Below are 25,240 nucleotides of genomic sequence, written 5' to 3'. Positions count from 1 at the left end.
CATGTTCTGGAAGCATTCTCTCCAGGCGTTTCACCTGCATCTATGGCAAGCATCCTCAGAGGTTCTGAGGAGATGCAGGTGAAACATCAGGAGAGAATGCTTCTAGAACATGGCCATATAGCCTGAAAAAACCTACAACAACCGAGTGATTCCAGCCATGAAAGCCTTCGACAGTAAAAATAATGTTTGCTGATTTGAATTAAATGTATGTGGACAACCTATTTTGGAATGCCTTTAAAATGCTGAATGATGAGAAGACAGGAAGGAGGCCTTTACACGTAGAGCTACTTCTTTTGGGTAATTTGTTTTATTGTTTTAATTAATGCTATATGTATTGGTTTTAATGACTGTTTGTATTTGATTGTGTTATATTATTGTAATTGTGATGTAGCCGTCTTGCTCTGTTACTAATGTAAGCCGTCCCGAGTCCCCCTTCGGGGGTAGAGAAGAGACGGGGTACAAATGCCAGAAATAAATAGATAAATAATAATAATTTGCTTTGTTTCCATTTGTTCCTGTGCATATCACTTTGGTAAAATATTACTTTGAAACATGGGGAGGGCATGAAAGGACATTAATTCTTGCATTGGAAATAACGGGGTCTGCCCACATGGCATGTGTGAGAGTGGCCAACTGAGACGCCTTAACATGGATATGCTTGTGTGACCTCTGAAAGTGGTTTAAACATGCATCCAGATTCGGGATCCCTTTCCTGGCTGATGAGCGTTGCCCAAATCAGCAGGCAGGTATCAGTGTGAAACCATCACTCAGTTTGTGTAGCGGCTACGTGAGCAACGACAACTCTGGGAGTTTTCTTTAGTACCTTTCGGCAAGTTGTCTGGCCTGTGAAAGGAAGCACCTACACAGTTTTGGGTTAAGAAGAAAACCTTAAACGAAGCCATTTTGGAACAGCCTCAGGAGGGAATAAAAATACAAGGTAACTCTTGTTGTATGAAAGTGGGGCTGGGCAGATCTCAATCAAGTCACTTGGGAATGATAGCAAAGCATCAAGGTTGTTCACTCAGAAAAGTGAGCCAGCCCTTGGGGCATCATGGCCTCCCCATAGCCACTCAATATGGAGCAGGCTTCTACTTCGGAATTACTCTGGTTCTTTCCTTTTCATATTATAAAATACAAACAAATGACAGGAAAGGACTCCTTGTCCAGAGGGCGTTCCTTCCGCTTCACAGCTGCATAGACCTCCGTTTCCTTCCCAAGGTGTTGCGATGGTTGTAGGGCCGCATCTTCATTTCCACAAAGGGAATGGAGAATTCATGTCCTTTCCAGTGATACCAGTTAATGCCCTGTGGGCCAAACAAGGAAAAGTTATGATCATAACATAAAAAATCAGTCATTAAGGTAGCTTCCCATAACTAAGGATGTTAGAAGTGAAAATGCCATGTGCATAACGCTCTTCGTTGATATCTTAAAAATAGCAGGAATGTGTGAGTGATGAAGGGTGATGAAGGGTCAATGTTAAAATGGAGTCCCCGGTGGCGCAGGTTCGAATCCAGGGAGAGGCGGATGAGCTCCCTCTATCAGCTCCAGCTCCTCATGCGGGGACATGAGAGTAGCCTCCCACAAGGATGATAAAAACATCAAATCATCCGGGCGTTCCCTGGGCAACGTCCTTGCAGACGGCCAATTCTCTCACACCAGAAGTGACTTGCAGTTTCTCAAGTCGCTCCTGACATGACAAAACTCCACCAGTGTTCACATTTGGGCAAATTGAGTATTCGTGTAGAGTTTGGACCAGATCCATCATTAAAAATACTTCACATGCCTCAAAGTGTTTTATATATGGAGAACAACGATAAAAAAGGAGGTCTGAAGTGATAAAAAATTATAATTCAATCTCCAAATTTTTGAAGGGGCATATATACAAAAAACTCCTCAATAAATATAAAGAAAAAAGAGTAGGATGGAATTTTTTTCCCCATCTCTATACATTCTAGGCACTTTCTTAACTACATTTCCACATTTTTGTATTGGCTAAAGCTTATTTATATTGGCTAAGCCTTATTTATTATTAATACTAGCCGTCCCCTGCCACGCGTTGCTGTGGCCCACATGGGGGTTCTGTGTGGGAGGTTTGGCTCTGTGACTGTAGGTGAACTATAAATCCCAGCAACTACAACTCCCAAATGTCAAGATTCTATTTTCCCCAAACTCCACCAGTGTTCACATTTGGGCATATTGAGTATTCGTGTAGAGTTTGGTCCAGATCCATCATTGTTTGAGTCCTCAGTGCTCCCTAGATGTAGGTGAACTACAACTCCAAAACCAAAGGACACTCCTCTTCAAACCCTTCCAGTATTTTCTATTGATCATGGGAGAACTGTGTGCCAAATTTGGTTCAATTCACTTGTTGGTGGAGTTCAGAATCTCTTTGATTGTAAGCAAACTATAAATCCCAGCAACTGCAATTCCCAAATGTCAAGGTCTATTTTCCCCAAACTACACCAGTGTTCATTTTTGGGCATATTGAATATTTGCACCAAGTTTGGTCCATATCCATCACTGAGTGCACCGTGCTCTCTGGATGTAGGTGAACTACAACTCCAAAACTCAAGGTCAATGCCCACCAAATCCTTCCAGTATTTTCTGTTGGTCATGGAAGTTCTGTGTGCCAAGTTTGGTTCAATTCCATCGTTGGTGGGGTTCAGAATGCTCTTTGAACTATAAATCCCAGCAACTACAACTCCCAAATGACAAAATCATTTTTTTTAGTGAAGGACATACATTGGGTTGTTAGGGGTCTTGTGTCCAAATTTGGTGGCAATTCCCCCAGTGGTTTTTGAGTTCTGTTAATCCCACAAACGAACATGACATTTTTATTTATACAGATTGCACTGTACTAATAATATAATATATTGTATACATATATAATATTGATAATAACATTATAATGTAATACAATATAATACTACTAATAAAACAGTATAATAATTCTATATTTCATATTACATGTAATATTGCCAATAACATTACAGTTTAGTGGTTATATACGGTTCTGGCCCAGCTTACTTGTCCGAACGCATCTACCTATACATCCCATCTCGTAATTTAAGATCATCTGGGGAGGCCCTGCTCTCACTTCCGTCAAGTATTCAAACGCGAGAGACAGGGCCTTCTTGGCTGTGGCCCCCGCCTATGGAACGCGCTCCCAAATGAAATAAGATTGACTCCATCCCTCATGGCTTTCATGAAGACACTAAAATCGTGGTTTTGGGACCAGGCTTTCGGACAGCAGTTATAATTAGAACTTTAGTTGGATATTGACTGGAATGGCATTACGGCTGATGATACTGTGATATTGTTTTACTGTTTTAATTAATCCTGTATGTATTGTTTTAATGATTGCTTTATGTATTTAATTGTGGTTATATTATCGTAATTGTTATGTAGCTGCATTGTATCGTTACTACATGTAAGCCGTCCTAAGTCCCCCTTCCGGGGTAGAGAAGAGACGGGGTAGAAATACCAGAAATAAATAAATAAATACACAAATAAATAAATAAGTAGTGGTATAGTACAATATGGGAATGTAAGGTACTAATATTGTGCTATGGTAATAATATAATGTATTGTATTATTTACATATGACTTGTAAGCTGCTCTGAACCCCCTTTGAGGTGAGAAGGGTGGCCTATAAATGTCATTAAATAAATAAATAAATAAATAAATAGTATGTATTTTTCAAACATGCACATTTTTAGTTCAATATGACCACTTGCAAATAATAATAATAAAAAGATTCTGGTGTTCTTCCTGCTTCTTTTTGATGACAGGACACTGACAGATAAATGTAAACTGTTTTTTGAAGCCCATGACCTGAATACATGCATGTGTGCTCTAAACCGTAATATTGCTGTTTATTAAAAAAGAAAGAAAGACACATACATATGTCCAGGAAAAGGTAATCACCTTTTTAACCCAGGACCCTTTGTATAAACTGAAATGGACCAAAATATGAACCAGAAAATCCAAATGGCACTGTAACTATATAACTATAACTGTCATTATGTGCCTTGGTGCTGATGCCAACTTATGGCAACTATGTTTTCTTGGCAAGATTTATTCTTCTAAAGCTGAGAGTGCTTGACTTGCCCAAGGTGATTGCCCTAGCCAAGAAGAGCTTTGATTCCTGGTGCTAGTTCAACACTCAAACCACTAACCACACTGGGTTCTCAACAATAAGCTAAGTAACTCACAATTTATGGACTGTGATGACTCATGATGGCAGTGAGATTTGAACTGGGGACTAACTGGTTCCCACTTCATGCTTAACTCTTTGTGTGAGTTAATGGTTTTGCAAAAATATCATGTTCATAAACAGAGAAGGCAATGTTGTGTAAATATTATATTGTAATGCAATATAATACTAATAATAATGTGATATTATAATTATATATTTATATTATATGTAAGATTACTAATAATATTACAATACAATGGTATAGTACAATATAGTAATATTTAATACCGATATTGTACTATGCTAATAATATAATATATTGTATGTATATATATCCTGTAAGCAGCTCTGAGTCCCCTTTGGGGTGAGAAGGGCGGCATATAAATGTTGTAAATAAATAAATAAATAAATTGACCATGCTCTTACCTGGCTGTGCCGGGATTCTCCATATTTGCCGTTGAGATTGGTCCGGTGGCAGTTCTTGTACCACCAAGCCCCTTTGTAGGACATGGCACAGTTTGTAACAGCAACATCATTATCCCTGTCTTTGGTGGAAAATGGACGCCCCTGATGATAGGTGAGTGAATCCCCTGTAACAGAAAATATTATTTCAGACCATGTCCCTTTACTGTGCAAAGGGACATAAACATCATTCCTACCTGCTTGTTTCAGTTTGAATATCCAACAATATCCAGTACACACAACTGCTCAGATGTTACAGCGAGACCATATGCATCACTTTGGGCACAACATTCTTCAGTGGAGGGACTGTGTCTGCTCAGCCACAACCCATCAAGCAATGTGATAATGTGTGAATCAGTGATTAATTCCACTATCACAGCAAAATAACATTTCTTGAGGAAGCTAGTGACAGATTTAGTCCCCAAGAGGCCTTTGCATAACGTTTGGGAGCAAGAGGGCCACTCCATGCAAATTAGTTCTGATCCTGACTGTGCATATCTTTGTCAAGCACCTTCAAAACTGCGTGAGAGCTTCCCCACGTTAAACATCAACAAGAACCTCTGGGTCTATCAAATGAGTGGCTGTATAGTTAGCAATGCAGCACAGTCTGCTTGTGGCTATACTGCAAGCAGCTATCACACTTCTATTTCTTGTAAAAATAGGATTGTGCACAGATCCGTTTTTCAAAATATTATGAAGCGAGTAGATTAAGATTGGTTATAGAAGGATTGGTTAAAAAGAGGAGTAGATTGGCTTAGTAAGGACTCAGAAGAAGTGGAAGAAGAAATTTGGAATATATTCTTCAAACAGTTCACGAGAAAAAAAATTAGGGAAATTAGAAACCCAATGCTGAGCAATACATTAGAAGTATGGAACAAATATAGGAGAATGTTAATAATGAATGGGTCAACTATAACTCCAATAGTAATGGAAAAGAAGTTTCCAATTTTCTTTTTAAAAAGGAATGGATAAAAAGTTAAGGGAATTTTTTTTAGACAAGATAGGGGATTGGACAAAGGTTGGAATGAAGAAGGAAATGATTATGGAAGAGTTTAGAGAAATAAAATTGACATGGTTCCATTGTATACAATTAGAACAATGGCTTAACAATTGGGAAAAAAATAATAAGAACGGAAGTAAACTTAATCAATTTGAATAAATAATACAGAATGGAAGGGTTGTAGAAGAGCATGAAAACCTGAAAGGAACAACTAGTAAAATCTATAAGATAATACTTGAAATAAAGGAAGGAAACATAAAAAACAATACCCTCAAAGAGGTTTGGGAAGAAGACTTAGGGATAAAAATAAATGAAATAGAGTGGCAACAATTATGGAGACAAAGACATTTAAAATATTATCAATACTGGATAAAGAAAATTATTCTAAGTAAATATGGAAATGGTATCTAACACCAATAAGATTAGCATATATAAATAAAAATAATTCCAAAAATTGTTGGAGAGGGTGTCAAGAACCAGGAACATATATACATATGTGGTGGCAATGTAAATATGTAAATAATTTTTGGGGGAAAGTATTTAGAGAAATAGAAGATATAATGAATATGAAAATTGAGAAAAGTCCTAGTACAGCTTTATTATCATTATATAACAATAAACAATTGAAAAAGGAGGATAAAGAAGTGATAACAAACTTATTAACAATAGCAAGACTGCTCATAGCAAGGAACTGGAAAAAAGAAAAAAATATACAAATAGAGGAGTGGTACAAGGAAGCATGGAAACTGGCAATAAATGATAAGCTGACATGTATATTAAAAGTTAAAAAAGGTATATGGAAACAAAGCGATGTTGATGATGTATGGGGAAAATTTGTTGTAAATGGTTTAAAAAATAAAGAAGGAAAGTTACCGCCACAAGAAGAATTGAGATTTTGGAAAGACGTTATGTAAAAGTTGTGGCTTGAGATGGAGGGAGGGGAGCACAGTGGTGGGAAAAAAGAAAAAAAAATGCTCAAGCAGAATAATAAGATTATATGTTAAAGAGTGTGTTTAATAATATGTAACTGCCATAAACAAATGTATAACAAATGTAATAACTATGATAAAACAATAAAAAAACATTTAAAACACCCCCCAAAAAACCCAAAATGGGCTCCATGTGTTTTGGCTCTTTTGGACAGTAGTAACGGCATGGACTTTGCCGCCATTTTTCTCCTGGCTGCAACAGATCACATAACTGCCGAAAAAGCTGCTTTCAGTTTCTTTCAGCTATGCATAGAGATAGCTGCGTGCATATGGGCTTCCCTGTGAGGGTGTGAGCCTTGCTGCCTGCCTGAGCCAATTAGAAGAAGAAAGCCGCTTGTGTACTCCATATTCTATCTCAGTGCTATCACTGCTCTTAGGATCTTGCTTTTGGACCCAATATTTCCCTTTTGGACCCAATATTTCCCTTTGGCAATTTCGTTTATGGGCTGTGAAGGGATATTTGGGGTGGTGTGTGTGTGTTTGTTTCAATATTGGGGTGGTTTACTGAAGGGAGGGGATGTCCTGGCTCTCTTGAGTGCCCGCGGGGAGAATTCAATTCCTCCCCAGGTCTAGCTAAAGGAGATTAGAGGAAAGGATGCCAGAAAGGGTGGTTTCTTCAGTCTGATGTCTTAAACCCAGATTTTATTGAAGAATGTGAGAGGAAAGGATGCCAGAACGGGTGGTTTCTTAAGTTTAATGCCTTAAACCCAGATTTTATTGAAGGATATGAGAGGAAAGGGTATCAGAAAGGGTGGTTTCTTCAGTCTGATGCCTTAAACCTAGGCCTTATTGAGGGATATAAGGGGAAAGGATCCCAGAAAGGTGGTTTCTTAGGTAGGATTCCTTAAACCTAGGGTTTTTTTAAGGATATGAGAGGAAAGGATGCCAGAAAGGGTAGTTTTTTTAAGTCTGATGCATTAAACCCACGGTAGTCCACGCTCTGGTTACATCCCGTTTAGACTACTGCAACGCTCTCTATGTGGGGTTGCCTTTGAAGACAGCTCGGAAGCTCCAACTAGTCCAACGCTCGGCAGCCATGATTTTAACAGGAGCGGAGCGCAGGGAGCATACAACCCCCCTGTTGCGCCAACTCCACTGGCTACCGATCTGCTACCGGGCTGAATTCAAAGTGCTGCCGTTGGCCTTTAAAGCCCTAAACGGTTCTGGCCCAAGCTACCTATCTGACCGCATCTCTGCCTATGAACCCACCAGGACTTTGAGATCTTCCGGGGAGACCCTGCTCTCGATCCCGCCTGCTTCTCAAGCTCGGCTGGCGGGGACGAGAGATAGGGCCTTCTCGGTGGTGGCTCCTCGGCTGTGGAACGCCCTTCCTACGGACATTAGACTAGCACCATCTCTAATGGTATTCCGCAAAAAGATGAAGACCTGGATGTTTGTGCAGGCGTTTGAGTAATTTAGTGCAATCTGGTAATGGAATATAGGAATGGAACAATGGACGACGAACCTGGACTACGCTTGGATGATGAGAAGATTGGGTACGGTTGTTTTTCGTAATAATTGTGCATTGTAATTGCTTATTAGTAATTTATGGATAATGTGTTAAGTCAATTGTTATATGTTGCATGGAACCACTGCTGTTTCTACTGTTTTTACTGTTTGTGAACCGCTGTGAGTCGCCTTCGGGCTTGAGATACAGCGGTATATAAGCAAAGTAAATAAATAAATAAATAAATAAACCCAGGTGTTACTGAAGGATATAAGGAGAAAGGATCCCAGAAAGGGTGGTTTCTTGAGTTGGATGCCTTAAACCCAGGTTTTATTGAAGGGTATGAGAGGAAAGGGTGCCAGAAAGGGTGGTTTCTTCAGTCTGATGCCTTAAACCTAGACCTTATTGAAGGATATAAGGGGAAAGGATCCCAGAAAGGGTGGTTTCTTAGGTAGGATGCCTTAAACCCAGGTTTTTTGAAGGCTATGAGAGGAAAGGGTACCAGAAAGGGTAGTTTCTATTGACTGACACCTTAAACCCAAGTCTTATTAAAGGATATAAGGAGAAAGGATCCTAGAAAGGGTGGTTTCTTAAGTTGGATGCCTTAAACCAGTGGTTCTCAACCTGTGGGTCCCCAAGTGTTTTGGCCTACAACTCCCAGAAATCTTAACCAGTTTACCAGCTGTTAGGATTTCTTGGAGTTGAAGGCCAAATCATCTGGGGACCCACAGGTTGAGAACCACTGCCTTAAACCCAGGTTTTTTTTATTTATTTACGACATTTATATGCCGTCCGAAGGGGACTCAGGGTGGCTTACAAGATACATATACATACAATATATTATATAATATATTTTTGAAGGATATAGAGGAAAGGATGCCAGAAAGGGTGGTTTCTTAAGCCTCGTGCCTTAAATCCAGGTTTTGTTGAAGGGTTATAAGGAGAAAAGATCCCAGAAAAGGTGGTTTCTTAAGACTGATGCCCTAAATATGATGGAAAGGGGGAGCCTTGTAAGTTCCCCTTTGTCGCCAATGGGCCAGATCTTCCCGGATCTTTCAGTTGCTGGATCGAAAATTTGATTTTTCCCAGGAGTCTTCTGAAAAACGGATCTGGGGGTCCACCGAAATCTGGATACTGAAAACAGAATGGGATTTAATCGAATTTCACAGCCCTATGTACAAACAGATGACCAGGAATGGTTGTTTTAAAGATGTGCAGCATAGTATTTTGGGCAGAAAAAAGAGGGTGGATCTTTCAGAGGGGTGGATATATTCTTTGATCCCCCCCCCTCCCAGCAGATATACAGTTAATGCTAGTATAAAGCATATTTGTTGCAGGATTGACAATGTTTTCTCAGACACCCACAACTCAAACAAGTGATGTCAAGTTGCCAATCAGATATTATTACACTGTAATGGTGACTGAAGGTGAAGGAAGCCTCCTCATTCTGGATGAGAGGAGAGAAGTATGTACTCTCAAGGTCTCGGCCAAGGAATGCGCTACCTGCTCGCAACCATTAGGGTGGAGGTGGGGTGGGGGAAGGTTTGTACCCGCAGTGCCATTGTAGTCTCCTATCCGGAGCTTGTACAGGCTCCTGGCATCTCCAATAGAAAACTTGTCGTAATAGGCATAGGCTGTTTCCTGGCCATCTCGCATATCTATCCGCAGTTCGTAGCGTCCTTGTGAAGTGATCTTGTGCATGTTATCTAGCCCTAGAGAGAGATGGAGAGAGAAAGTAAGTGGGGGAGATAACTGTTAAGACTGTGTACTCAGAAACCATGTGAACAATATGGTATAACAATTGATATTCAAGGTTATGACTGCAGATCATCTATACTTCAATTTAAAGTGTTTATCATCGATGTGCTTGACTGAGCATGGCATGTTACATAATGACCACTGTAAGGCTGTTTTGATCCTGTTATGTAATACATTAAGATTATGTCATCAAGCTTGGACCTGATATTTCAATTAATTCTTAAACTCCCCCAAAACAGAAGAAAAACAAAAACACTTGGACTATCAGACTGCTTTGTTCTAGATTGTACATATGCAAACTTATTTTAACCAAACCTGATTTTACATTCGAGGCAACATTATGAACATTTTATTACATGTTTGAGTATGCCAGCTTTTATTGGAAAACTGTTGTTGTTTTGCATGGACCTGGGTATGAAACTTATGTTTTTTGCATTGTTGAAAGCTTTCATGGCTGGAATCACTGGGTTGTTGTAGGTTTTTTGGGGCTACATGGCCATGTTCTAGAAGCATTCTCTCCTGACGTTTCGCCTGCATCTATGGCAAGCATCCTCAGAGGTAGTGAGGTACAGATGTCAGCCATAGCAGAGCACCTGATGAACCAATCTGGACACAGCATATTATTTGAGAACTCAGAAATGCTGGACCACTCTCACAACCACCATGTCAGGCTACACAGAGAAGCCATTGAAATCCACAAGCATGTGGGCAATTTCAACAGAAAGGAGGAAACCATGAAAATGAACAAAATCTGGCTACCAGTACTAAAAAAACTAAAACAGCAAAACAACAGAGAGGAAACAATAAGGGACATCTAATCACCTCTCAACAAAGAATGCCCCAGGTACTAACAAGCCACACCAAACAACTGCCAGGCCATCAAATGCTAAACAAGGTGGTCAGTGGAAACATTCACACCTAGCTCCAACAGACAAGAGTCCTTTGTCCCACCCTGGTCATTCCACAGATATATAAACCCATTTTCCTAGTTCCAACAGACCTCACTACCTCTGAGGATGCTTGCCATAGATGCAGGTGAAACATCAGGAGAGAATGCTTCTGGAACATGGCCATATAGCTCGAAAAAACCTACAACAACCAACCCACTTCTGGTTTTATTCAGAAAATAAGTAAAGTGATCAACAGAAAATCAGAAAATCAGAAAAATCATAGAATTGGAAGATATCACTAAGGCCTTTTACTCCAACCCCCTCCCATGCAGGAAAACACAACCAAGCATTCCTAACAGATAGTCATCCAGTCTCTGTTTAAAAACCTCTAGAGAAGGAGACTGCACCAAAAAGTAATACAGTCTCTAAACAAAAAAAAAGTCCTTATCCTTATGTTTATCCCACATAAGGAATTTTTTTTGTTTAGAGAATTGCATGAAGTATACTTTGTACAAGATTTATGTTATAGTATTATAAGCATAGATATGATATACATTATTGTGATTATATAACTGTATTACTTTTTGGTGTATAGTGGCCTTCCGCCCTTGATGAGGTGGGAAGACATTAGGGATCTTTTTTTTAAAAAAACTTCACAGTTAAAATGCTAAAATAATAAGTTGTAACAGTGCTATTCCTATGTATTTTTTTTCCTATTGAGAAAGATCACCTCTACCGTACACATGCAATCAGTTCCTTTGTACTCCTATATAATGCTTCATGTGAACTCAGGCATTTGAGGGGATTGTCTACAGATGAACTTGAAACAAATGCACTATTAATTTGCCACTTTAGCAGAATTATGACTATAGGGTATTAAAGAAATAAAAAAGGCTCTGGGAGAGAAACAGAGGGTCTGTGTGAGGATTGCAATCATTTGAAAACACATCTGGCTAGATGCATCTGTAGTTGACATTGCAACCTCTATCACAAGCAAGGTGATAAGCAAACTGACATTTTATTTCATAGCTACTGAGTCCTACTTTCTGCTTTTGCAGGGTTTCCAGACTGCATTAACTTTTTTTAGCAGAGGGCCGGTTCATGGTCCCTCAGACTATTGGGCGGGGAGGGGGGTGGGGGGTGGACTAAAGTTTGAAAAAAGAAATGAACAAATTCCTATACACGCTGCACATATCTTATTTGCAGTGCCAAAAACCATGAAAGAACAATACAATATTTATAATGAACTAGCGGTCCCCTGCCATGCGTTGCTGTGGCCCAGTCTGGTGATCTGGAAAATAAAGTAATGAGAAAGTGTTGGTTTCTAATATATGTAATTTCTTTATGCTTGTGGGTAAATGGTATTTCTTGCTGTTTCTTTGCCAGTGTTGATGTGGAGATTGTCTGGTTTGTCCACCCTGGAACATGCAACATATCATTGTCCTTCTTTAGGGGTCCCTTTCAAATCTTTGATATTGCATCTGTCATATACATATATGTGTGTGTTTGAATGGCTGGATGGCCCTTTCTTGCCCTAGTGAAGGGAGTTGGACTGGATGGCCTTAAGGCAGCATTTCTCAACCTGGGGTTTGGGACCCCGGGGAGGGGGGGTTGTGAGGGGGTGTCAGAAGGGTTGCCAAAGACCACCAGAAAACACAGTATTTTCTGTTGGTCATGAGGATTCTGTGTGGGAAGTTTGTCACAATTCTGTAGTTGGTGGGGTTCAGAATGCTCCTTGATTGTAGGTGAACTATAAATTGCAGTAACTACAACTCCCAAATGTTAAGGTCTTTTCCCCAAACTCCATCTGTGTTTATATTTGGACATATTGAGTATTCGTGCCAAGTTTGGTCCAGATCCATCATTGTTTGAGTTCACAGTGCTCTCTAGATGTAGGTGAACTACAACTCCCAAACTCAAGGTCAATGCTCAGCAAACCCTTCTAGTGTTTTCTGTTGGTCATGGGAGGCCTGTGTGGCAAGTTTGGTTCAATTCCATCGTTGGTGGACTTCAGAATGCTGTTTGATTGTAGGTGAACTATAAATCCCAGCAGCTACAACTCCCAAATGACAAAATCATAATTTTTGAGTGATCGTCACTCCTTGTGTTGTGAGACGTTTTGTTGCCAAATTTGTTGTGATTTCGTTCATTGTTCTTTTGTTTTTAAGGTACTCATTATGCACAGAGCATTTTTATATAGATAGATAACAATTTTAACTAACATAAACCTATCATGATTTTAGCCAACATAAATTTACCAATATGGGAAGTGCTTTTAGCTGATGAGACAGTCAAATTAATTAGGATTGTTGTGTGCCTTCTAGTCATTTCAGACTTATGGCGAGCCTAAGTCTCACGTTTAGGATGGGGGCTGAGTAAATGACCTTGGAGGGCCTCATCCAATCTGCGGGCCTTAGTTTGGGGGCCCCTCAGCTAGAGCATCCCCAGCAGGGAGCACCCAGGCTCTTTTAGAAGACATCCAAAGAAGGAGACCCCATTATTTCTCCAAGACAGGATTTCTCAAATTTTTTCAGCCGTAGAGCCCTTTTTGAAGCAAACATTTCTTGTGGATCCCTACTTTCGGAGAGTAGTCACATCATTTTATGCTATTGCTCCCTCAACGTTCTTGTCCCAGGATTCCCCCCGGCGACTCCCTCAACGTTCTTGTCCCAGGATTCCCCCATCGGCGACTCAAGGTGGTTTACAAGTTAGTACACACAATAGCAAAATACAGATTAAGCATTAAAACAATATAAAACCACAATAGGAACAATAAAAAACCAACATCATTATCATTAGCGTCTCCTAGTTAAAAACGTTGTCCAACTTCCATTGTCAAGTGATTCCATTTCCTATATCAGTTACTCTGCATTTGTAAATGCTTGCTCATATAACCATGTCTTAACTTGTCTCCGAAATGTTAAGAGCGAGGGAGCCGATTTAATCTCCTTAGGGAGGGCGTTCCATAGAATCATAGAATCAAAGAATTGGAAGAGACCTCATGGGCTATCCAGTCCAACCCCCTGCCAAGAAGCAGGAATATTGCATTCAAATAACCCCTGTTAGATGGAAATCCAGCTTCTGTTTAAAAGCTTCCAAAGAAGGAGCTTCCACCACACTCCGGGGCAGAGAGTTCCACTGCTGAACAGCTCTCACAGTCAGGAAGTTCTTCCTCATGTTCAGATGGAATCTCCTTTCTTGTAGTTTGAAGCCATTGTTCCGTGTCCTAGTCTCCAGGGAAACAGAAAACAAGCTTGCTCCCTCCTCCCTGTGGCTTCCTCTCACATATTTATACATGGCTATCATATCTCCTTTCAGCCTTCTCTTCTTCAGGCTAAACATGCCCAGCTCCTTAAGCCGCTCCTCATAGGGCTTGTTCTCCAGACCCTTGATCATTTTAGTCGCCCTCCTTTGGACACATTCCAGCTTGTCAATATCTCTCTTCAATTTTGGTGCCCAGAATTGGATATAATATTCCAGGTGTCGTCTAACCAAAGCGGAATAGAGGGGTAGAATTACTTCCCTAGCCGAGGGGCCACCCCAGAGAAGGCCCTGTCTCTCGTCCCCGCCAAACATACTTGTGATGAAGGCGGGATCGAGAGCAGGGCCTCCCCGGATGATCTTAAAGTCCTAGATGGTTTATAAGGGGGGATGCGTTCAAACAGGTAAATTGGGCCAGAACCTTACCCTCTGGGACAACGGAAAACATGCCTGTGTCCTCCACTCTGTGACAGTCCCTTGAATGTTTAAAGAGGGCAAGCATGTCACCCCTTAGGGCCTTTCTATACAAATAATCTGCATTATCTGCTTTGAACTGGATTATCTGAGTCTGCATTGCCAGATAATTCACTTCAAAGCAGTTAATCTGGATTTTCTACAGCTATGTGGAAGGAATCTTTTCTTAACTGACCTGGACATGCTGAAAGGCATCTCTAATGAATGACCGAGGTACCAGATGAATGTGACCACACCAGACTCTATCCTATAACCAGTGTAGAGCAGCAGGGATGGGCCTGTTGGCTCTGCGGTCTGTCACTCGGAGGACACTTTATTCTGTCAGACCCACATTCTATTCTCAGTCTGTTCCCTTGAGAGTTTAATTATGCAGCACTGATAAATCTTCCTCATGCATAAAGGATAGAGCTAATTTTATTGTGAATCACTTTGGGGATGCTGGCAGACCCAGAAATCAATTTATAAATACTTTAAACAACAAGATTAGCTGCACAACTGCCTGTTGCCGTTAACCTGGATGTTACCTACAATAATTTCTTCCTTGAGGTTTAGGCTTCAATCTCTCTCGCCAGAAACCGCCAATCACGTTGAATGGCAGCATAACTATGGTGCAGAAAACTCTGTAGGAATGCAGTGAAATGACTCTGTCTAGCTTCTAGCACAGAGATATTTGATGACCACTGTTCTGAGGAGGCAAAGGGTAGTTAAACTGGCCCTGCTCTCTAACAAATGAGACAGACGCCAGGCCTCAGTTAAATGACTTTGATGCCCCATGACCCATCATTAATGATGGGCACAGGCAGAACAAAGGATGAAGAAACTGGACAAGGTACAACGCAGATTGATGGATAATGCAGGAAGAGTGAAAGAGACAGATAAGCCGCCTGTTGATGCTGGAATGGCAAAGAATGAATGCACTTGAGAAAAAGCGGTGTGTGTATGTGTCTCCAAGAGATGCTGTCAACAAACAAACAAAGGGCAAAGGTTTATTACCCAGCCAGAACTCATCCTCTAGGTTTCCAAAGCCAGTGCGATATTCTGCCCACTTCCGAAAGAAATCTGTCAGCCCATTCTGTCGCCTCTGGAACACCTGCAAAGAAAGAATGGTCAAAGGTGAAGTATACAAAACCCTGCAACAGATGAGTAGAGTGATGATGTGCCAACGGGCAGCTTTGATCACAGGTGAAATAGCAATAAGATATGTGATTCTTTCATGTGAAAACATGAAATCAAAAAGGAAAGTTTTATAGTTTTCAGAATGAAGATATAAAGCTCTCAGAGTGTCCCACAGCTGAGGGTATTGTTATTATACTTTTAATATCTCAAGGGTGAGTGGATGGTCATCATCACACCTTCCTATCATGAGTGGGTGGTCATCATCATACCTTCCTTTCATGAGTGGGTGGTCCTCATCATACCTTTCTATCATGAGTGGGTGGTCCTCATCACACCTTCCTATCTTAAGTGGGTAGTCATCATCACACTTTCCTATCATGAGTGGGTTGTCATCATCACACTTTCCTATCATGAGTGGGTGGTCATCATCACACCTTCCTATCATGAGTGGGTGGTCATAATCACACCTTCCTATCATGTGTGTGTGGTCCTCATCACACCTTCATATCATGAGTGGGTGGTCCTCATCACATCTTCCTATCTTAAGTGGGTGGTCCTCATCACATCCTTCTATCATGAGTGGGTGGTCATCATCACAGCTTTCTATTATAAGTGGGTGGTCATCATCACACCTTTCTATCATGAGTGGGTGGTCCTCATCACACCTTCCTATCATGAGTGGGTGGTCCTCATCACACCTTTCTATCATGAGTGGGTGGTCCTCATCACACCTTCCTATCCTAAGTGGGTGGTCCTCATCACATCCTTCTATCATGAGGGGGTGGTCCTCATCACATCCTTCTATCATGAGGGGGTGGTCATCATCACAGCTTCCTATCATAAGTGGGTGGTCCTTGTCACACCTTCCTATCATAAGTGGGTGGTCCTCATCACATCTTTCTATCATGAGTAGGTGGTCCTCATCACACCTTCCTATCATGAGTGGGTGGTCCTCATCACACCTTCCTATCATGAGTGGGTGGTCCTTATCACACCTTCCTATCATGAGTGAGTGGTCATCATCATCACGCCTTCCTATCATGCGTGGGTGGTCATCATCACACCTTTCTATCATGAGTGGGTGGTCATCATCACACCTTCCTATCACAAGTGGGTGGTCATCATCACACCTTCCTATCATTTTCCTATAGCAGTATTTCTCAATAACCTATGGTGTTCCCACCATCTAGTGACCTGACTAGGAAAAAAATGTCAACAATTAGGAACCAGAGATCTGCCAGATTCAAAATAGGCTTTGATGAAGAAATAAAACCTCAGCAACCTTGAACTTGGAAGACTTGCATATCCCTAGAAACAAACTGTTGTTCATTATCAGGATGCTTTTGCTTTCCTTCTATGAACCGGCATGAGCTCTAAGATTTTCTGGGGAGGCCCTCTCTCGGTCCCACTACCCTCTCAAGCAAGATTGGTGGGGATGGGAGAGAGGGCCTTCTCAGTGGTGGCCCCCCGTCTCTGGAACGTCCTTCCAAGGGAAATAAGACAGGCCCCATCCCTCCTCCTCCTTTCGTAAGAGTTTGAAGACCTGGTGGTTTCAACAAGCCTTTGAAAATGACCAGTTCTAACTCAGCCCCACACGTTGTCTAATATGGCCTTATTCTTCCTACCAGTTACCCAGATTCTTTCCTCTAATCGGCCCCGGTATGAACAGCCACAGACCCGTACCTAATATTTTTGTTGCGTGCCATAGCATTGCACTTAATTCCCGGGCCCCCTAGAATTTCTGGGCTTGCACAAATCTTGGCCCAGCCTTTTAAATTTTTAATTCCCTTGAACAGGCTGGATTACTTTTAATATATGTGTGTTATGGCGGCAATTTTTATGCTTATATTGTTTTCTTAATCTTATGGTTATGTCGTTTTACTTTGTATATTTTGTGATGTTACTTGGGAACCGCTCTGAGTCCTCAGGGAGATGGAGCGGTATAAAAAAAAGTATTATTATTATTATTATTATTATTATTTTGTGAAGTAGTAATAAAGTCCAACTATTTCCTCCAATTAGTAGCTGCACTGCTGTTTGAAGCGTACTGTTTTATTTTCCAGTTTAACTTGCTGGTCCTTTAAACCAGGTATTTATCATGTGACCACAGAAATAATGGCATTTTCACTTAAAACTCTCATTCTAGAATGGCAAAATACAGCCTTCAGGCTTGCAGTCAGCAATCTTAGGTCTGTCATAAGTTCCCCATAGCTGCTGCCATATGTTAACCAACGAACACGCAAATTTCAAAAGACACCGTCAATTAATTTCCTTGATAGTATCGTGCATCAGCTCTAGCTTCACTTTGAACGGGAACTGAAGGTAAGTGTCAAATAAATCACAGGGAATCTCTTGGAGTGTAACTATTATTAACTTAGCCCCAAGGAACAAAAATGAAGCACTCTAGCAGAATCGTTCTGGTTTTTGACTGAGGCTTTGCTTTGCTTTCTTTCAAGCTTAATGTAAAAGTTCCAGAATGTGTAATATTTAATTGTGTACACGCCTTTTTGTTTCCTAAGGAGCAAAATACTGGGGCGGAGTGTGATAGGGAACCAGTCTTTAGTATGTGTTCTAAACATACTGTATCTATATGCCATCATCCCCCATAAGTTAAAAGGGAAGGACTTAGTATCTAGAACTGGGGCTGCTTCTATGGGATAGCTGTGTTATGGGTTCTTTTCATGTATAATCTCAGTAGCCCCCAGTGGTGCAGTGGGTTAAACCCCTGTCCTGGCAGGACTGAAGACTGACAGGTCGCAGGTTCGAATCTGGGGAGAGCGCAGATGAGCTCTATCAGCTCCAGCTCCCCATAGCGGGGACATGAGAGAAGTCTCCCACAAGGATGGCAAAACATCAAAACATCCAGGCGTCCCCTGGGCAACCTCCTTGCAGACAGCCAATTCTCTCATACCAGAAGCGACTTGCAGTTTCTCAAGTCGCCCCTGACACAACAACAAAAAAAAGGTATATTCTCACAACCAATCTTGTTATGATTTGAAATCATTTAAAAATGACTTGGATGAAGGTCCAGAGGGCATGCTTATTAAGTTTGCAGATGGCACCAAATTGGGAGGGATAGTTAATACTTCAGAGAATAAAAATCAGAATCCAAAATGACTTTAACAGATCGGAGAGCTGGGCCAAAACTAACAAAATGAATTTCGACAAGGAAAAAGGCAGGATACTATATTTAGGGAGAAGAAATGAACAGATACAGGAGGATGATACCTGCCTCGACAACAGTCCACATGAAAGAGATCTTGGAGTCTTAGGAGATAATAAGTTGACCAGTTATAACAGCTAATGGGGTTTGGGGCTGTAGGGAAGTCATGGTGCCTCTCTAGTCCGCTTTGGTCAGATCTCAACTGGGCACCACAATTCAAGAGAGATATTGACAAGCTGGAGGGTGTCCAGAGGAGGGCAACTAAAATGGCCAGCTGTCTGGAGCTCATACCCTATGGGTATGTTTGGACTGCAGATGAGAAGGTAGAGACATGATAGTCATGTTTAAACATTTGAAAGGATTTCATAAGGAAGACAGAGCAGGCTTGTTTTCTGCCCTGTAGGCTAAGACACGGAGCAGTGGGTTCCATTTACAGGAAATGAGATTCCACCTGAACATTAGGAAGAACTTCCTGACCATAAGAGCTGTTTAACAGTTGAGGTCTCTGCTTCGGAGTGTGATGGAGGTGCCTTACTTGGAGGCTTGTAAACAGAGGCTAGATGGCCATCTGTTAGGCTATGATTGTGCTTTTCGTGCCTAGCAAGGGGTTGAACTGGATGGCATATGTGATGCATGAGAGTCAATGCATCCAAATTTCCCTGTTCATAGAATAATAGAATCATAGAGTTGGATGAGACCTCATGGGCCATCCAGTCCAACCCCCTGGAAAGAAGCAGGAATATTGCATTCAAAGCACCCCATCCAGCCTCTGTTTAAAAGCTTCCAAAAAAGGAGCCTCCACCACACCCCGGGGCAGAGAGTTCCACTGCTGAATGGCTCTCACAGTCAGGAAGTTCTTCCTAATGTTCAGAAAGAATCTCCTTTCTTGTAGTTTGAAGCCATTGTTCTGCATCCTAGTCTCCAGGGAAGCAGAAAACAAGCTTGCTCCCTCCTCCCTGTGACGTCCTCTCACATATTTATACATGGCTATCATATCTCCTCTCAGCCTTCTCTTCTTCAGGCTAAACATGCCCAGCTCCTTAAGCTGCTCCTCACAGGGCTTGTTCTCCAGACCCTTGATCATTTTAGTCACCCTCCTCTGGACCCAGGGGAAACGTCCTGTTTTGCTTCATATTGCAGTGAAAGGAGAAGGGGAAGTGGGGCCAATCTGTTACACCATCCATAGCTCCAACTCAGCGATGTTTTCCCCATCACACAGTGGAAGCGTCGCCATCCCGGAGTAGAGCCAAGCTGGCTCCACAGTTGGGGAAGGTAGCCTCCAGCAATACTTTCATCCCAGTTGGGGGTGGGGCCTCCGCTGGGAGTCACATATCGTTGTGTGATGGCTGGTATGGAGCTCTATCCAGAAGATGGGGTGAAAGCGTCCTAGGACGCTAAATTCCCCATTTGATGAGGTCCTTACTCAAACCAAGAACATTGTAGTGAGGTATTGTCAAGGACCAGAAAGAAGGAAATATATAGTCAGTGACTTACTAGAAACAGGTAACAAGACAATCAGGATTTATTTTGGTAAATAAGGACAGAAGGTAAGTTGCCAATCTTCAGGAAGCTGTGGGACAACGGTTCATTTAGGGTGGTATGTGGAATATCTGGTCCTTTGCTGTTTTAATCCTTTTAATCCTTTAAAAAACCGTGCGCCTTTACAGAAACAATTTAAAAATCTGAATGCACATTTGAAATAAACCCATCAGGTCTTTTAAAACCATGCAGTGATGTAGATTTTTCATGGCGAAAAGGAAATAGAAAATATGCAGCCTTGTTTGCTCACTTACAATCCATCCACCACCATCCGTGTTCATATCGCAGTACACTTGTATTCTCTGGTTGAGGTCGCTGTTCAGGGAGATAGTATAAACACCACTCAATGTGTCACCATTCATCAAATGCTGGGCACAGTCCTGAGGATTCATAAACACACGGCCTCCTGCAGAATTAGACCAAAAACACATCAGAAAAGTTATCGTGATCCTTGTCACGTATCATGCTAGCAGACACATTTGTTCACAATAAACCACAAACATGACAGGAAAGTCGGTTGCTGAAAATATTAACAGAATAAACGTACAGCTGAAAGAGTGTGAGATGCCATTCGAGGAGCAAAGGTATTCGCAGAAAAAAGTTTAATCTTTATTAAGAGAACTCCTTTACTAAAACATTTTGAACTGTTATTATTTTTATGGTTGAGGCATTAAATTCCATTTTTCCTGTTGTTTCAGTCTCTGCTATAAAAAATTCTGTTAAAGAAATATTGCTCAGAAACAGATTGTCTTTATTGGGTACAGTATCCCTATATTTCTGTATGTTCCTTGAGGTAACTACACAGGCCACATACCCTGAATCAGGCCAAAGGTTGCTTCTGGACATTCACACTTCCAGTTCCTAACACAGGGTGAAACCAGTCAGCCCAATTTTACTCTGCATTAGCAGAGGTTGGGTGATATTGTGGAGTTCTGCTGTTCTAGTAAATACTTTTTCTTTTTGCGAAGGGGTGGGAGTGGGGGTTGAATCTAGGAAAAAAAGTAGTCAGGATGGTGGCTTAAAATACATATATATTTAAAACCAAAAAGCAAGTTTTGATCTCGCTGTGTTATATACAAAGGACACGATGTTACTTTGCTATTGTATATCATCAGACTTGAGAATCTATGCATTTTGGTATCCTCTGGGGATCCTGGAACCAAATCCCACCAAATAACAAGTGGCCATTTTACTGCATCCTGGAGTGGGCTCTAACAAGCTTCATATACTTCCAAAAAGGCTTACTGAAATTCCATACTAGGGATTCCTTGCATCTTTTTATTTTTATTTAGCTACTCGTTGGGTTGCTCTTCCTTTCTTTTAAAAACCCTCTTACCAGATACATCCTACCTCTGTTCATACCCAGCATTTATTTTTTAAATTTTAAACTATTACATTTGGCACGGCCATAGGTTTTTAAATTCTTGTGTGTTATTGTTTATATGTGATTTATATTAACTGTATTGTTTTATTCATGTGTTGTTGGGCTTGGCCCCATGTAAGCCACTCCGAGTCCTCTCGGGGAAATGGTGGTGGGGTATAAATAAAGTATTATTATTATTATTATTATTATTATTATTAATAATAAACTAGCTGTCCCCTGCCAGGCGTTTCTATGGCCCAGTCTGGTGATCTGGAAAATAAAGTAATGAGAAAGTATTGATTTCTAATATATGTAATGTCTTTCTGCTTGTGTGTAAACAGTATTTCTTGCTGTTTCTTTGTCAGTGTTGATGTGGAGATTTCTGGTTTGCCTACTCTGGAACATGCAACATAGAATTATCCTTTTTTAGGGGTCCCTTTCAAATCTATGATACTATATCTCTCTGTGTGTGAATCATATATATCCATCTATATATATGGCTGGATGGCTCTTCGTTTTCTTGCCCTGGTGAAGGGAGTTGGACTGGATGGCCTTAAGTATTTTCTGTCGGTCATGGGGTTCTGTGTGGGAAGATTGCCCAATTCTGTCATTGGTGGGGTTCAGAATGCTCTTTTATTGTAGGTGAACTATAAATCCCAGTAACTACAACTCTCAAATGCCATGGTCTATTTCTCTCAAACTCCATCTGTGTTATATTTGGGATATGGAATATTTGTGCCAAGTTTGGTCCAGATCCATCATTGTTTGAGTCCACAGTACTCTTTGAATGTAGGTGAACTACAACTCCCAAAGCCAACGTCAATGCCCACCAAAGCCTTCTAGTGTTTTCTGTTGGGCATGGGAGTCCTGTGTGCCTAGTTTGGTTCAATTACATTGTTGGTGGAGTTCAGAATGTCTTTGATTGTAGGTTTGATTGAACTATAAATCCCAGCAACTACAACTCCCAAATGACAAAATTAATTTTTTGAGTGATGGTCACTCCTTGGGTTAGTAGGTGTCTTGTGGCCAAATTTGGGGTTAATTTGTCCAGTGGTTTTTGAGTTGTGTTAATCCCACAAACGAACATTACATTTTTATTTATATAGACTAGCCGCCACCTGCCATGCATTGCTGTGGCCCAGTCTGTGTATATGTGTTTTGTGTGTGCATATATTTGTCTCTATGTGTATATATGTGTGTTTGCATATATATATGTAGTTTTGCATATGCGTTGTAATGTATTCTTTTGTCTTTTTAAGCCTCTTCTATTGTGTTTTTCAGTGTTTTTATGAGTGATGGTCACTCGTTGGCCTGATAGGTGTATTGTGTCCAAATTTGGTATCAATTTATCCAGTGGTTTTTGAGTTATGTTAATCCCACAAACGAACATTACATTTTTATTTATATATATAAGAGCTTAGGGTTTTGGTTGTAAGGGAGTTAACCTTTTTCCCTTGCATCCTCTTCCTCCTCTGTTATCTGGAGCATAGAAAGACAAGGTGGTCCGTGTAAGATGTAGTTTGGCCTAAGATAGCTAGGAATTGAGGCACCAGTCTCATTTAATCCTGGCAATACTTTCCCTGTAGAATGATCCCCAGCCATACAGTGAAAGCGCTGAGTTTGCTCTTGTCAACTGGAGACATAACAAGCTGTTTTCATGCTTTCCTTCGTGTTAATAATTGTCTGTCCTTTGTCGCTCACGTTTACATAATGCTCCAGGGAAATTGCAGTACAAGAAACACAAAGGAAACATTATTATTAATGTCGGCCATCACTTACAAGCTCTTTTTAGAGTTTAGAAGATACGAATGAACTGGAACAAATAATCCCTATAGAGCATTGAGGGAGGGAAGAAAGCAGATGTGGTTAAGAAACTGAAAGAAGTCCCTTGATAAAGTAAATATTGAAGATGTGAAAATTGTAAAGAGAGAGAGGGACAGAAATATTCTGTAAGCAAGACCCATTCTAGATGTTGTTGCCAAAAACTAAAGAAACTTTTAAGATATACGGAACATTGAAGAAGGTTAGAATAATTGTTTAATCAGAGTTGGACACTCTTATCTTAAATTACAGTTTTATGTAAACATACAAATCATTTAACCTACTGATGCCTCAATTAATGTAATGTTAAAGGTATCTATTTTTTATTTTGAAATTCACCAGTAGATGCTGCATTTCCCATCCTCAGCTTATACTCAAGTCAATACATTTTCCCAGTTTTATGGTAAAATTAGGTGTCTCAACTTATATTCGAGTTGACTTATACTCAAGTATATACGTACCCAGAAATTGAGCTATAATTTGAGGCACCAAAATGTGTGTTGGCCAGTGATATACACAGAACACAACAGCTGGTTTTCAATGTTCCCACCTTCGGGGATGATTCATACATCAATTCCTCTGTTAAGGAACTCCTGTGTATTAAAAAAGGATTCTGGGTCTGGTTATCAGACATGTACAGTTGTTGTTGACCATTGCCCAGGCTTGATGGATATCCTTATTGCTGAGTGAGAGATGAGAGCCAAACTGAGAAGGTATCTGGTGTTGCTCATGGTTGTGCATTGTAGAGGAAATCAGTAATGCTAGAAAAGAATTACTACTATTCGAAAGAAGTTGGTCTCCCACCAGTGATCCTTTCACTAAAGAAACTATTGTCTCCTCCTCATTTAATTACTCTATATTCTGGCATATAAGACGACTGGGCATATAAGACAACCCCAATTTTTCCAGTTAAAATATAGAGTTTGGGATATACTCGCCGTATAAGACTATCCCTCTTCTAACGCAAACCAAATAAAATTTTAAAAATATCAGATTTTATTTCAGTTTGGTAATTTTCCTATTACTGTACCTCCTTCTCTGCCTCTCAGATCTTGTACATACGTACCTGCACTGCTTCATTGCAGTGTTCAGGAGTGAGATCTGAGAGGCAGAGGAAGAGGTATGGTAACAGGATACAAGGGCGGGCCCAGAGCCACTCTATCTCTTTTTTCCATACCCCGGGCACCCCAGACGCCTGCAGCTTGCTCCGCCCTTCACTTACACCTTCTCAGTGAGGCACTCCTTCACCTCACCATCAGGATCGCATTAAGTCCACAGATCCTGATGAATGGATTTTCTTCTACTGTACTTGTACAGCATTGCCCTTAATGCTTTCATACAGTTGCTGCATATGGCAGGGACACGGCCACTGCCATTTTTGAGCTCCCCCCACCATATGCAGCAACCACAGATTCTCCAATCTGGATTGGAAGTTTCAACACCTGCTCTATAAGACTACTCCCGACGGATAAGACGACTCCTGGCATATAAGTCTACTCCCAGTATATAAGACGACCCCTGACTTTTGAGAAGATTTTCTTGGGTTAAAAAGTAGTCTTATACACCAGAAAATATGGTACATTGTACATGGCACATTGCAAGTAGGACACACAAAAATAGTGGGTTCTGCCAAAGATATGTAATCTGAAATATATGTACACACAAACACACACAGAAATAATACTAAAATATAAAACTATACAATACAATTGTAAACAAATCATCCAGGTAAAATGGAAGTTTACAATATAGTATAAAC

The 25,240-nt window shown here is 40.8% G+C and overlaps 1 protein-coding gene across 5 annotated transcripts in view; it reads right to left on the bottom strand.

The window, feature by feature from the left end:
• Window positions 1-227: 227 nt before the first annotated feature.
• TNR (tenascin R) overlaps window positions 228-25,240 on the bottom strand; it is a 745,794-nt gene continuing 720,781 nt past the window's right edge. For all 5 annotated transcript variants that reach the window (XM_067467656.1, XM_060774408.2, XM_067467655.1 and 2 more), the window contains 5 exons: window positions 20,552-20,703; window positions 15,473-15,569; window positions 9,647-9,808; window positions 4,625-4,788; window positions 228-1,304 (listed from right to left, as the gene is read on the bottom strand). In XM_067467656.1, coding sequence (XP_067323757.1) covers window positions 1,185-1,304; window positions 4,625-4,788; window positions 9,647-9,808; window positions 15,473-15,569; window positions 20,552-20,703 — 695 coding nt within the window. In that variant the 3' untranslated portion in view covers window positions 228-1,184. The remainder of the gene's footprint in view (window positions 1,305-4,624; window positions 4,789-9,646; window positions 9,809-15,472; window positions 15,570-20,551; window positions 20,704-25,240) is intronic.

This window comes from Anolis sagrei, chromosome 4 (assembly GCF_037176765.1).
Source record: "Anolis sagrei isolate rAnoSag1 chromosome 4, rAnoSag1.mat, whole genome shotgun sequence".
Classification (NCBI taxonomy): Eukaryota; Metazoa; Chordata; class Lepidosauria; order Squamata; family Dactyloidae; genus Anolis; species Anolis sagrei.
This window is presented reverse-complemented; position numbering and strand designations above follow the sequence as displayed.